This window comes from Mastomys coucha, unplaced genomic scaffold (genome assembly GCF_008632895.1).
Source record: "Mastomys coucha isolate ucsf_1 unplaced genomic scaffold, UCSF_Mcou_1 pScaffold17, whole genome shotgun sequence".
Classification (NCBI taxonomy): Eukaryota; Metazoa; Chordata; class Mammalia; order Rodentia; family Muridae; genus Mastomys; species Mastomys coucha.
In genome coordinates, this window is record NW_022196899.1 from 30708454 (window position 1) to 30723856 (window position 15403).

At 37.5% G+C, this 15403-nt stretch overlaps 1 protein-coding gene across 6 annotated transcripts in view; it reads left to right on the forward strand.

Annotated features, from left to right (window-relative positions):
• Positions 1–15403, forward strand: part of Kiaa1109 (KIAA1109 ortholog) — a 191747-nt gene that overhangs the window by 93381 nt on the left and 82963 nt on the right. For all 6 annotated transcript variants that reach the window (XM_031376638.1, XM_031376640.1, XM_031376643.1 and 3 more), the window contains exons 38-45: positions 2016–2167; positions 2603–2753; positions 2920–3072; positions 4587–4827; positions 5448–5590; positions 9435–9654; positions 10356–10514; positions 11756–11931. In XM_031376638.1, the coding sequence (XP_031232498.1) occupies positions 2016–2167; positions 2603–2753; positions 2920–3072; positions 4587–4827; positions 5448–5590; positions 9435–9654; positions 10356–10514; positions 11756–11931 (1395 nt within the window). The remainder of the gene's footprint in view (positions 1–2015; positions 2168–2602; positions 2754–2919; positions 3073–4586; positions 4828–5447; positions 5591–9434; positions 9655–10355; positions 10515–11755; positions 11932–15403) is intronic.

Sequence of the window (15403 nt, forward strand, 5' to 3'; positions counted from 1 at the left end):
AAAAGAACTATACAAAGAATCAGCCAAACCAGGAGCTGGTTCTTTGAGAAAGTCAACAAAATAGATAATCCATTAGACTTTTAATGAAGGGAATTAAGACATTTGTGGCTATGCACTAAATAAGAATTCTTTTAGTATTCTGTCCTTTTGAAAGACTACAGAATATTTTTTTAAAGATTTTTATTTTATGTGGAGGGGTGTTTTGCCTACATTTGCGTCTATACACGTTTATGCATCTTGCCTACTGAGACCAAAAGAGGTTGCTAGATCTCCACCATGTTGGGGCTGGGAATTGAGCTCAGGTCCTCCGGAAGAACAGCTGAGTCATTTTCTCTAGCCTCACTTTACAGAATTTTAAGGGCCTTTCTCGCAGATCCTTGAATTTTCTAACAACTTATCCAGGCTCTGTGTTATTTTTTTCCCATTTCTTTACGGAATTGTTTCTCTTCAAGCATGCGTATTCCCTGGAAGTTATATATGACACTATATTTCCTTGACTCACTGATATTTTCATTATATAGTGATACTTTCCCATGCTTCTTTTATAAAACTTATAAACCATGACATTAAGTGTGCCATGGCTCCAGAGACAAGTCAGTTTGCAGTCACTTGCTTGACCATGCGTGTTACTGCACTAATAATGCATAAGTCTCCCTCCTTTTTTCAAAAGCAAATTCTATATCTTTATACACCCAAGTGCCTGACCTACAGCTTCTTGAGAAATCAATGTTTCAAATTTTATTTATTATGTTTTGTGATACTGAGGATTAAACTTTGGACCTTACAACATGCTATGCAAGAAGTAGCTCTACCCCAGCTATAGAGATTGTTTTTGTTGTTGCTGGTTTGTTTTGTTTCTGTTTTTCATTAATTTGTTTGTTCACTTAACATCCTGATCATAGCCCCTTCACTCCTCTTCTCCCAGGCCCATGCTCATAATTCCCTCCCCCCATCACCCCTTTTTGTTTTCCCCAGAGAAGGAGAAGCCCTTCTTGGGTACCACTCTTCCCTGGGACATCAAGTTCCAGCAGGACTAAGTGTATCCTCTCCTACTGAGGCTCCACCAGGTAGTTAGGCTGGGGAAGAGGATCCAGTGGCAGGCAACAGAGTTAAGATTAAGAGACAGCCTCTGTTCTGATTGTTAGGGACCCACATGAGGACCAAGTTGTACATCTGCTACATATATGTAGAGGGCCTAAGTCTAGCCCCTGTACTCTCTTTGGTTGGTGTCCCAAGTCATCAGGTTTGGCAGCAAGGCAGTAAATGCCTTTCCTTGCTGACCCATCTTACTGGACCCCATATACTTTACTTTGAAAAAAAAATCTAAACCTGTAGTCTTAGATACTCAGGAGGCTGAAACAGGAGGATCTCTTAAAAGCCCAGGAGGTCAATACTAGTCTAGGCAAAGTAGCCAAGTTTTCTCTTAAAAACGGAAACACTGAATCTGAAAAGCTTCTGTAAGGCTAAGGACATCATCAGTAGGACAAAATGGCAACCTACACAATGGGAAAAGATATTTACCAGTCCTACATTCAGACAGAGGGCTGATATCCAAAATATACAAAGAATCAAGAAGTTAGACTCCAAAAAAAAAACAAAAAAACAAAACAAAAAAAACCCAAATAACCAAATTAAAAATGGGGTACAGGACTAAACGGAATTCTGAACAAAGGAATTTCTAATGGCTGGGAAGCACCTAAAGAAATATTCAGAGTCTTTGGTCATCAGGAAAATGCAAGTCAAAACAATTCTTGAGATTCCATCTTTGAATATAAAAATTTCAAGTGACAGCACATACTGGTGAGGATGTGGAGCAGGAGAAACACTCCCACATTGCTTGTGGAAGTGCAAACCTGTATAGCTATTTTGAGAAACATCCACAGGTCGGAGTTTTATGTAAAGGTGTAGTCTAGTCCTGTTAAGCCTGATGGATGGAAAGGTTTTGTGCTTAAAATGCTAATAAGCCAGTCTTAATGGTTCGGAAGATCAATATTGTTTTTGGCTTTTTTATATAGGATGAAGGAGTTGAATCTGATGATTTGAAAAAAGATCTACCTCTAATGCCACCACCTCCAGATTCATGTAGCATGAAACTGACCATTAAAGAGATTTGGTTTAGTTTTGCAGCTCCCACCAATGTGAGATCTCCTGCACATGCATTTTCTAGGTAAGAAATTTCAAAGTGTAATTTTGCCCATTGATAGTTTCCCCATATTTCAGACAGCTTAGTATTCTGTTTTGTGTACTTCCTGGATTATTTTTCTGACATATCTAATACCCCATGACTGATTAAAATGGTTATTCTTTCCATCTTTGTCATTGAATATTTTCTGTAGATGCTATCTATTCTCTGTTTAGCACAATTTCTTTCCTAGTACTTTGGCTGTATTTACTCAGCTTGCTGCCTTAGACTATTGTTTTATTTTTCATTTCAAACACATTTCCCCCTTCCTTTCCAAGTAACCATTTCTTATTTATATGTTCATAATATGTCAGTGACCAAAAGGAAAAATATTGTCAGCATAGAATAGCATTTAGTGCATGAAATATAAAGTTTGATCTTAACACTTGTTTTTTGTTTGTTTGTTTGTTTGTTTTAAAGGCAGCTGAACCTCTTAAGCACTGCAACCCCAGCTGTTGGTGCATGGCTGGTTCCTATTGATCAACTCAAGTCATCCTTAAACAAATTAGAGACTGAGGGAACCTTGCGAATTTGTGCTGTTATGGGATGCATAATGACAGAAGCATTAGAGGTGTGTATTTTAATCATATAAGGTATAGACATTTTGTTACTGTAAATTATTCATTACTCTAAATAGTTGTTGGAAGGTACCAGATCTACAAGTTCTTAATTACTAAATATCTTCGATTATAGAAACTTTTATACATGTAATTCTAAGTCTTTTGTTTGGTTTTCAGAATAAAAGTGTACATTTTCCTCTAAGAAGTAAATACAATAGACTTACAAAAGTTGCTCGCTTTCTCCAAGAAAATCCATCTTGTTTATTATGTAATATTCTACACCACTACCTGCACCAAGCAAATTACTCCATCATTGATGATGCCACAATGGTGAGTACTACCTTCAAGGAAGCTGCTATTCTTTAGAAATAATACTAGATAGGCAGGTTAAGAAATGGTTAGAAATACAGGTTAGTGGATGCCATTTTACTCTGACTGACAGCTTGTATATAGAAGCTGTCAACGTAGATAAAATTTCTCAACTTGATAGGTTAAATGAGAAATTGTCAAAGATGAAATTCTGAAAACATGGCAGACTTCAAGAAGGTTAGAGAGGTTACATGAAGCTAGATTGAGTGCTCAGAAGGAAATTAAAGACCTAGAACTGAGACAGTTGTATTCTAGAACCTAAAAGCATACATTTTAAGCCAGGAAGTAATCCCTAGAACCATTTATTATGGTTTAATAAAATAGAGATTAATCACAGAGGGAACATATATAATTGTACAACTCATCCCCATTCCTAGAAAAGCAATTTGTGATTGAGGTTTTAAAATTTTGAGAATATTGCTTGACTTCTTCTAGCTTCCAAATAGTAGAACATTGTACTGGCTGGTTTTCTGTGTCAACTTGACACAGGCTGGAGTTATCACAGAGAAGGGAGCTTCAGTTGGGGAAGTGCCTCCATGAGATCCAGCTGTGGGGCATTTTTCTCAATTAGCAATCAAGGGGATAGAGCCCTTTGTGGGTAGTGCCATCCCTGGGCTGGAAGTCTTGGGTTCTATAAGAGAGCAGGCTGAGCAAGCCAGGGGAAGAAAGCCAGTAAGGAACATCTCTCCATGGCCTCTGCGTCAGCTCCTGCTTCCTGACCTGCTTGAGTTCCAGTCCTGACTTTCTCTGGTGATCAACAGCCATGTGGAAGTAAGCTAAATAAACCCTTTCCTCCCCAACTTGCTTCTTGGTCATGGTGTTTGTGCAGGAATAGAAACCCTGACTAAGAAAAACATATACAATATTTATCTAAATTAGACACCTGTGAATGAGTATTATTAATGGCTGCCCAAACCTTTCATCAGACAAGTGAAGAATCTATAGTAGATTTTACAACAATGTTTATATCTAAGTCTAAATAGTACTTCATACTTTCCTGGGATTGAAGACAAAGTTGTACTATGTAAGCCTGACATGCCCATCCTAGTTGTGTTCAGAGAAACTAGAACAGAGGAACTTGAAAGCATTAACCATGAGTGGATGTTCTACATACCAAAAGAGGAAGCCAGAGGCTGTGGAGGTAGTGGTCTTACTCTTTAATAACTGCCCATATACAGATTAACCAGGTCTCACTAAAATGGCTGTAATGAATTCTAAGACCACTATCCTCCATGATCTCCACTAGATCTCCTCTTAAAGATACCGCCCCCTTTCACACATTGCCACACTGAGAACCAAACTTTAAGTACATGAACCCTTGAGGGACGTTCTCAATATATGTGTAGCTGTAGCAGGTTTTATTGTCAACTTGAAAATCTGGGTAAAGTTGAACAAATTAAAGATCAAAATTTTAATTCCTTCATCTCTTGAGTGGGCATTTTGAGATTAATATTAGTTCTTCATTGTTACTACAGAGTGATGGGCTTCCTGCATTGGTAACTTTAAAGAAAGGATTGGTTGCTTTAGCAAGGCAGTGGATGAAGTTCATCGTGGTAACACCTGCCTTTAAAGGAGTTAGCTTACACAGACCAGCTCAGCCCCTAAAGCCTCCAGCGACTGTGGACCAGGAGCATGAAGAGGGACTTGGCCTGGATAATGGAGGTGGTCTGCAAAGTGATACTAGTGCTGATGGTGCAGAATTTGAGTTTGATGCAGGTAACTTTTGTTCAGGGGACTTTTTTTCCTTCAGTGTAAACACTGTGTGTTCTTGTAGAAATAACCTCATATCAATAATATGCCTCTTTAAAAGATACCAGTCGCCGGCGGTGGTGGCGATACCTTTAGTCCCAGCACTTGGGAGGCAGAGGCAGGTGGATCTCTGAGTTCAAGGCCAGCCTGGTCTACAGAGTGAGTTCCAGGACAGCCAGGGCTACACAGAGAAACCCTGTCTCAAAAAAACAAACAAACAAAAAGATACCAGTCAAGACCTTTTGCCTGTAGTTATTAGGAAGTTAGTAATAGAAGAAAATTCTTAAAAGAATTTGTTCAGTAACTATATCTTCTAAACACCAATGATGCCTGTGTTCATTTCTGACACTCTGCATATTCTGGATGGTGACTGAATTGGTTGTTGGTCACTGTATCAGTTACATAGCTAGTGTAAACTCAGATTCAGGTTGGAGAGTAAGGAAACAAAAAAATAAAAATCATAAACATTGTACATATTTTTAGATTATAAAAATATATAGTAATTTTACAGACCAGAATGTTGGTGGTGTTTAAGATAAATAAGTGATCATATGTATATAACTCACTTGTCTTTTGAACCATTTCAGCCACAGTCAGTGAACATACAATGCTTCTAGAAGGAACAGCTAACCGACCACCACCTGGGAGTTCTGGACCTGTCACTGGAGCTGAAATAATGAGGAAGCTTTCTAAAACTCATACCCATAGTGACTCTGCATTAAAAATAAAGGTATGGCATTGCTAGCTTTGATTAGAGTTTAAAACTTACAAAGGTGACCTATCTTTTTTTTTTTAATTTCAGTGTTAAATATCTTTGATGTCTATTCTAAATATTCCAATAGTTTATGAAAGAATTAATAACTTTATGTTTGTTAATAACTTTAGTGTATAGATTTCTATTAAATTTGTACCATCAGGACTTAATACTTAAAGACTACTAAGCCTTTTTCTTCTTACTGACTATTATATGCAATAAAATTTAGTATTGAAAATGTCAATAACCTTGTCATTTAGTTTTAGTGAGAAGCCTTTTAGGCTGTACATTATTGATACAAACTTAGGATGAGTTTTTATAAATTATAATCTTAATTTATCCTTCATTGTTTTAACAAGTTTAAAGGATGCTTGATAAAGAAGGAAAGTAGAGCCAAATGAGTACACTAGCATTAGGAGTAGTATCCTCACTTGAATCCTGCCCTAGAACTTGAAAATTTTCTGACAGAATTGTGCATCAGCTCCTTTATTTATAAGGGAAGGGTTTTGATAGTCCTCCTATGAAAGACTGTGGTGACTAAGTGAAGACATGATAAGCTTCTCTGACACTTTGTATTGTTATGTTTCATTGTTGCTGTTGTTAGTCTGCTTTTCTAAGAAGCAGTTCATAGTATTCCAGTTAATAGTATTACTTTCACTCAAAGTCTGCATGGAGAATTACACTGAAACTTAGAATTAATTTCGACATTAAAATTTGAAGTTTCAGGGGGCTGGATAGATGGCTCAGCAGTTAAGAGCACTGACTGCTCTTCCAGAGGTCCTGAGTTCAGTTCCCAGTAACCACATGGTGGCTCACAGCCATCTGTAATGGGATCCAATGCCCCCTTCTGGTGTGTCTGAGGACAGCTACAGTGTACTTACATACGTAAAATAAATAAATAAATAAATAAATAAATAAATAAATAAATAAATAAATTGAAATTTCAAAATGAAAATTGTAACCAAAAACACATGGAAAAGGGCTAACATATCTCAAACAACTACAAAAGTATTTTAATCACTAAGAAAAAGATAAGATATAAAAAGGAAAAGTTTTAAAAAATAGATAAAATCATAAAATATGTCACAAAAGAATATGTATACAAATATGAAGATGTATTCCCTCATAAGGAAATATAAAATAAATTGACACTTTTATTTTTATCTGTAAGATTAGGATAACAAAACTTGATATTATTTGTGAAGATAAAAGAAAACAGTAATTCTCATATAATATTAGAATATGGCAAAATTTTTCCTGGGGAGATACTACATACATGTACATACTTACCCCCAAATAGAGAACTGATAGACCAAAGTATAGATACCACCAGAATTCAACTTGGTAAACCAGTGAGTTTTATTGGGGTTATGTACAGGAGTAGGAATGGAAAGTTTCAATGTTGGAAGAAGCTGTTATATAAGAAGTTTACATGGTTGTGACTTTTTGAAGGACCAGTGTAGCCTTAAAGTATAAGTTAAAACATTTCCATGTCAAGGACTTTCATTCTGGAAGGAACTATAAATGATCAGATAGATTCTAGAGCTTTCTTGGCAATACTACAGTGCAAAAATAGTAGATATGACATAAAATTAAACATTACAGGGCCAATAAATTATGTACACTGTTATAATTGACTACCACAAAGCCTTTCCAAAAAGGGTACATTTATGTGCAACTATAGATGCCACTGGAGTTATATGGATTGAATCAATAGCAAAATATAGGGGTATTTGTATTACATTTCTAGCACTGTGTAGAAACACCTTGACCAATGCAACTTATTAAAAAAATTTTAAATGGAAGCGTCGCTTGAATTTCAGATGATTCTAATTCGTGCCATCATTGTGCTAAGCATGGCAGCAGACAGGCAGGCATGGCAATGGAGCAGTAGCTGAGAGCTTACTTGTTAAGACAATCAGGAGGCAGAAAGAAAGAGATCTTACTGGGAATGGTATAGGCTTTTGAAACCTCAAAGCGCACACCTCTTAATTCTTTACAAACAGTTCCACCAACTGCAGGAACAAACATCCAAACATAGGAGCCTATTGGGAGCCATTCTCATTCAAACCACCACAGTGTTTGTTTTATAACACATAAATAATATAGGAAGATGTAAAACTAGAAAACTATTGGGGAAATGATCTAGAAGATTAGAACATAGAACTTCCTATGAGTTTCTTATGCTTTTAAAGTTTTTGTTTTGTGTACATAATACCTTTCAAATTAAAGTTTTTTTAGTTTTTAGTCTTAGTATTGTATTTTGGCTTTATAATCTTTTTTTTTTTAACATTTGAGATGCAACAATCCTAGTAGGCAAAATGCACTGTGAGTTTAAAGAATAGAATAGGGTGAGTATTTATTTAAATAAATATGATTAAGTGTTATTAAGTGCTAGAAGGGTGAACATTCTAGTTTCATTTATGTTCCTATGATAGATATTCATAAAAAACAACACAGGGAAAGACGGGTTTTATCATGTTACAGCTCAGCATTTCAGGAAAATCAAGACAGGATGCCAAGTTGCTAGTCATGTCACATTGATAGTCAAGGGAGACTATTTGCTCTCAGCCGTGTCCTATCTTATACTGTGCAGGACCCTTTGCCCAGGGACTGGTACCACTTGCAACCTGGGGTTCCCTCCCCATGACTCTTGGCTGTGTCAATACCGGTAACAGTCAAAACCAGTGAGCAAAGTCTAGTATCAAGAATTGTGGAATGGAAGTGAGGCATATGGATTAAAATATTGACTTTTCTTGCTTAGTTATTTATAAAACTGATTTTTCTTTTGTGAAATAGACTTAATCATCTACACAAAGAACATATAAGGGATAAGATATGAAATATGCATAACACATGTTTAGTGTGTTGTCAGCTCTCTTCCTTCCTAGAGTGAGAGGCTTCTTTCTCTTGCCTGTCTAAGTGGAGGCATGTAAAATGAATAGACCTTTCCACTTGTCCTAAAACTTCAGTGGTCTAGTGTACTTGAATATGATGTGTACTTGTCCTTACTTAGTCAGAAAGCTTCTAGTTTCCTTTCTGTTGGTTGTCTATGCTTACCTCCAATAAAAAGACATACTTCCTTCTTTAGATTTGCTCTTGTGTTTTTTATGTTTGGTTTTTGTTTATTTTGATAAAGGTCTTACCTTGGCTGGCCTAGAATTTGATAATAGATTATGCTGGCCTTGAACTCCTGGCAGTGCTTTTGCCTTAGCCTCCTGAGTGTTGAGATTGTGTTTAATGCCATTATACCTTGCCTGGTAGTGATAACGTACTTTTGATGGTGCCAGTCATGTAACAAGTGATTTTTAGTTTTAAACGGAGTAGTTGTATAAAGGAAATTGATTTTGCATATCAGTTTGCTGGTTCCATAATTAAGCCATAGCAGAAATTGCTTCAGGCTACTACTTATTCTTTAAATAGCCACAAGCATGTTCTTTAAACAACTCATGACTTGCTTACATCCTGGTGCTATGGATTCTCCCCCTCAACCCACTGCACCCCCAATATTAACCAGCGTTTTATTTCCTGTATTCTGCTTAAGATGCTGTTCCATGTTTAGCTGTAGAAATTAATGATTCATTGTTAAATTACTTCAGGGAATATACTTGAATATAATGTGTAGCCCCTAGTATTGTATTGCAGAGTTATAAAAAATTATTTTTCTTACATTTGACTAAATAATCCTAGTAGACAAGATCACTGAGAGTATTAAAGCATAGAACAGCTAGCAGCAATAGGAACAGTTATGGAGGTTGTAATTATTAGCAATCAGTTTCACATACTTGAGAATAAAGGCAACCCTGTGTTCATTTTGTAGGGCATTCATCCCTATCATTCTCTGAGTTATACCAGTGGGGACACTGCTACAGATTCTCCTGTGCACGTTGGACGTTCTGGGATGCCAGTAAAGGAAAGTCCAAGGAAGGAGAGCCTTCTCAGCTATCTGACTGGGAGCTTCCCAAGCCTGCACAACCTTCTGGAAGGCACTCCTCAGAGAAGTAGTGCAGCTGTGAAAAGTAGCTCCCTGACAAGAACAGGTAGGTATCTATCTCCAGTGGATACAGTCCACTCCTCGGGGCTACAGGCAGCTGCACTCACTCACACACGCATGTAGTTTAACCTAAAATACTTCTTTCAATTACTTTTTCTTTTGTGGGAGAAATAGAAAACCACTTTATTATATACTTTGGTTGCTTGACTAAACTTTTTAGTATTTTGTTTTTGAAAAAATATTTTAGAACAAAATTTAAATTTTCTCTTTATGCCTTTTATTTTTATTTTCAAATTAGTGTTGACTAATGCCAAGCTATACATGCTGAGTCTGAAGAATGCAAAATCATCACCATTGTGATAACAAAAATGAATTTTGTACTAATGCCTTAGGATCCACATACCAATATAATGAAGTGAGAGTTTAAAAATATGTGGAGAGATGGCTTAGTAATTAAGATTACTAGCTGATCTTGAAGAGGACCTGGGTTCAGTACCCAACACCATCATAACTACTGACAACCATCTGTAACTCCAGTTCTAGGGGATCCAGATGCCGTCCTCTGGCCCCCACAGGCATGGCATACACATTGTACACAGACACAACTCAAGCAGAAGCACCTATATACATAAAATAAGAATAAATGAATCTTTAAATTTTTTTTTCATTTTAATCCGGCTTTCTGAAAGCATCCAAGTAGCATTTTTCTGTTTTATAATATATAATAATCTTAAATTTTGTTTTCAGGGAATACAGTAGCCACAGACATGTTGTCTGAACATCCTTTGTTATCTGAGCCATCATCTGTGAGTTTTTATAATTGGATGTCAAATGCTGTGGGAAATCGTGGAAGTGTGGTACAGGAATCTCCTGCTACAAAGTCAGGACATAACAGTCTTCCAACAGGTAGCACAGTTATCATTGTTATCTTCACCGTGTTCATTGGCACATACAGGTACAGCAAACTCTTGTTTCTCAGAGGACAGTTAGACTGTCAGCTATTAGGATGAAGTTGGACCCTTTCAGAAAAAAGCAAATTAAACTTTTACTTGGTATTATTATAATATCAAATACAAGATTTAAAGAGTTTAAAGCATTTAATGTGGTTGGATAAACATAACACAAAAGGAGGCAGGCTAAAAAACATTAAGTATAGTTACATGATGTACTTACAATACAGAAAATATTTTGAATCTGTCTAGTTCCCTCTGAGATACCATAACTATTAATTTATATACTCTTCGTAGTTACTTAACAAATATTTAACCAGATCTATGGAAACAGTAAAGTAAGATTTGTTTCCTTAAGGAGAAAAATAAATTAGGGCCATTTATTAATTTTAAAAGAACATGCACGTATCAAAAAATGTGGCAAGGTGTTCCCCAAGAAAGTGTTGGCTATATCCAGTGTAAATATGTCAGCCTTCCTTTTCCTATTTTTGAATGTTAGTAAATATTGAAGAATATTGATGTAGACTTTGGTACTGATTAATAAAAGCAGCTGAGATGAATTTTAAAAGCTATTTAAGCCGTGTGAATTATTTTCAGATAGAAATGAGAAGAGTGTTTGATTTGTGACTGCTCACTGAGCTCTTTCTCATGTTGATGTGATCTGAATTCTAACCGCATGCTAGGTTTCTACATTGACTCTTGATAGAAGAAAACAGAAAGATGGGATCCCAGAGTTCTTGGCATCTTTCTGGTTCTGATTTCACTGTTGTTCAGAGTGGCTATAGTTTAAATTTTAAGACAACTTCAATGGCACAGTTCCTCTCTTATCAAGGGTCCCTCATCTGGAAGGACAGGATTTAAAGCTTGGGTGTAATTCTATTAACACTATGGCTTTTCTCCTGCTGTACTTCCTTTTCAAAGATTTTCCAGTCAGAAAATTCTACATTTTGGATTGACTGGCTTGATTCCTATATAAACATCACTGGTATTTTCTGAATATTTAATGCCATTTTTTATTAATCACATCTATAAATACTTATTATTCCATATTATTGTGGTATTTTTGGTTTCGTTTTTCCTCTGTGGTTTGGTAAGGGCATTACAATATAGTTGCTTTTAAATTTGACTTGGTATGCCTTTGTTTGTTTTTTTTTGTTTCCAAATGATTCATATTTACTCTTGACATTTTGCTGTTAGGAGTTGCACCCAATCTTCCCACAATACCATCAGCCTCAGATTTCAACACTGTCTTGTCCAGTGATCAGAATACTCTGGATGGGACACATTCTCAGCACAGTACTAGTCAAGATGATGTAGCAGGTGTAGAAGAAGCAAATCAAGGGTTTCCTGCTGTTCAGCTTGCTGATGCACAGGTGAGCTTGCCTGCTTTTCATGATACTGATGTAACTTCCTTCAGCAGGGTTTAGAGCAGGCACCATCAAGCAGTGGGTACCTGGAGTTTAAATTAAATCTTTATTCTGTTTCTGTTGTAAAAGCCTTCATGCAAAATAAGAGCGGCCTTTAGAAGCACTTGGATTAATTATGAATGCAAATTACCCAATAGGTTATCATTAACTGAAAGTTTCATCATCATAGTTTTGTTATGGGTTAAAAATTGACCATGACATGTCTAGCAAGTTAAATTTTATCATATTTTACAGACTTTTGTACAGAGTTAAGACTTTATTAAGTGAGTAGTTGGGAGACAGTGGATTTAGAATAAAGAAATATAGTAATTCAAACATGTAGATATCTATGAGTAGCAGTCTTAAATGACTAGGAAGAGAAAGTAGAGGTGAATGTGAATTGTTGAAGTAGTTCATACCAGTGAACATGAAATCTAGGAAAAGTTGTTGTTTGTAAAAGTATAGAGAGATACTGTGAAATTATTTGGGATATATTTAAGTTTGGATGAATAGAAGGTAAGTTGGAGAATGGGGTATGGAGGATAAGTGGAGTTTTAAAACACCAGAAAGCTGTGTATTACAGCTATTCATGGAATATATAACTAGATAAGAAAATTGTTATCCTTCCCTCAGTTGTTTCCTTCCCTTCATATAGTAATAGAAAAGAGCATTTCATTCCTTTCCCGTACTGATAAATAGGTTTACAGAAGCAAAGGCAGCTGTTAATACCTCACAGCCCATTATCCTATTCTTTTCTTAAATAAGTAATTTTTTAACATCTTGACCACAGTTTTCCCTCCCTCATCATCTCCTAATCCAACCAACCCCCCTACCTTCCCCATCCACTTATTCCTCTTGTCTTCAGAAAAGGGGAGGCCTTCCATGGATATCAATCAGCCATGGAATATCAAATTTTAGTTAGACCAGGCATCTCCTCTCCTATTAAGGTTGGACAAAACAACTCAGTAGGAGGATAGGGACCCCAAAACAGGCCACCAAGTCATAGAGCCCATGCTCCCACCATAAGGGGTCCCATAAAAACACCAAGCTACATATCTATAATATATGAGCAGAAGGCCTAGGACAGTCTCACGCAGGCTCCCTGGTTGGAGGTTCAGTTTCTGTAAGCATCTATGAGCCCATCTTAGTTGATTTTGTGGGTTTTATTGTACTGACCTTCACTACTCTGGCTCCTACAATCCTTCCTCTCCTTCCATGTGATTCCCCAAATTCTGCTTAATGTTCAGCTGCATCATTTTTCATCAGCTGCTGGGTGACGCCTCTCTGATGACAATTGTGCTATGCTCAGTCTGTGGATATAACAATATGATTAGAAATCATTTCATTGACTTCCTAATCATTTATTTATTTATATTTGCTAAATGTGTTTGGTTCTATACTAGGTCTCTAGACTATCTATCACCTGGTTCCTGGTTCTCCAGGTAATGTGAGTGGACGCCCTCTAGTGGCATGGATCTCAAGGTGGACCAATCATTGTTTACCCACTCAAACAATTTCTGTGCCAACTTTATCACAGCACATCTTACAGGAAGGACAAATTGTAGGTCAAAGGTTTTGTGGCTAGGTTGGTGTTCCCAACCCTCCACTGGAAGTCCTGCCTGGTTATAGGAGATGTCTGGTTCAGTTTTCATATACCCCATTGCTAGAAGTCTTAGCTAGGGTCACCTAGATTCAAGAGTTACCCTCATAGATTCCTGGAAGTTTCCATTGGACTGGATTTCTAGCTTGTCACAGAGATTCACCCTCCCACCATTCTAGTTGTCTCTCCTTATACTCTCTCTTTCCATCTTCCACCTACCTGATCCCCCCTGTTCCCACCCCCATACCATCCATTCAGGTTTTTTTCCCTGTCTATCTGTGTTGTCTATTCTATTTCATCTTAACAGTGAGATTCATGTGTCCCCACCACCACCACCATCTGAACCCTTCTTGTTACTTAGTTTCTCTGGGTCAATTTTCTTGGATCTGTTGGGACTTGTTTTGTGACTGAGTATGTGGTCGGCCAATTTTAGAGAAGATTCTATGAGGTGCTAAGAAGAAGGCATATTCTTTTTACAATTGGGTGAAATGTTCTGTAGGTAACTCTTAGGTTCATTTGAGTCATAACATCTGTTAGACCTTTCACTTCTCTGTTTAGTTTCTGTCTGGATGACCTTTACATTGTTGAGAATAGTGTGCTGAAGTCTCCCACTATTAATGTGTGGGATTTGATGTATGATTTAAGCTTTAATAATGTTTCTTTTATAAATGTGTGTGTCCTAGCAATTCAAGACATAGATGTTGAGAATTAAGCCATTATCTTGGTGGATTTTTCCTTTGATGAGTATGAAGTGCCCGTCCCCATCTCTTATTTACATTTGGTTGGAAATCTATTTTGTTGAATATTAGAATGGCTATACCAGCTTGCTTCTTGGGTCCATTTGTTTGGAAAATCTTTTTCCAGTTCTTTACTCTAAGTTAATATCTATTTATGATGTTGAGACATGTTTCTTGTATGGAACAGACTGATGATCCTTTTTTCATATCCATTCTTTTTTTGTTTGTTTGTTTGTTTTGAGACAGGGTTTCTCTGTGTAGCCCCAGCTGTCCTGGAACTCACTCTGAGACTAGGCTGGCCTTGAACTCAGAAATCCACCTGCCTCTGCCTCCTAAGTGCTGGGATTAAAGGCGTGCACCACCACCGCCCAGCTCATATCCATTCTTTTAGCCTGTGACACACACACACACACACACACACACACACACACACACACACACAAACACAAATATTCCTTTTTTATTCTTTTTTTTTTTCACATTCCAGATTTTATTCCCCTCCCAGTCCACCCTCAGTAATAGTGTTAGGCCTGGGGGCCTCCCCTTGAGCTGGATCACATTTTGGGCCTGTCACTTGACCTTCTTTTCCTCAGGCTCCTCTCCATTTCTATCCTTGCAGTTCTTTCAGACAGGAACAATTATGGGTCAGAGTGTTGACTGTGGGTAGCAACTGCATCTCTCACTTGATGCCCTGCCATTCTGCTGGAGGTGGGCTCTACAAGTTCCTTCTCCCCACTGTAGGGCATTTCATATAAGGTCCTAACATCCTACCTCCCAAGGTTACCTGTTTCCATTCTTTCTGCTGGCCCTCAGTGCCTCAGTCTTTTTTCTCTACCAAATACCAGATCAGGTTCCCCTCTTCCCCTACCTGCCTCCAGTCCCCTTTTCCTTCCAGATTCCTCCCTCCCCCCTTGTGGTTGCTTTCTTCTCCCTCACTAGTGGGACTGAGTTGTCCTCACTTGGGCCCTTCAGCTTGTTGACCTTTTTGAGTCCCATGGACTATATCTTAGGTATTCTGTTGCTGTCCAAAGTTCCCTGTTGCTGGTGGTGGCAGGAGCGCGGAAGCATGGTCTTGCCCTGCGGAGAGTTGGCAGGTTCTTTT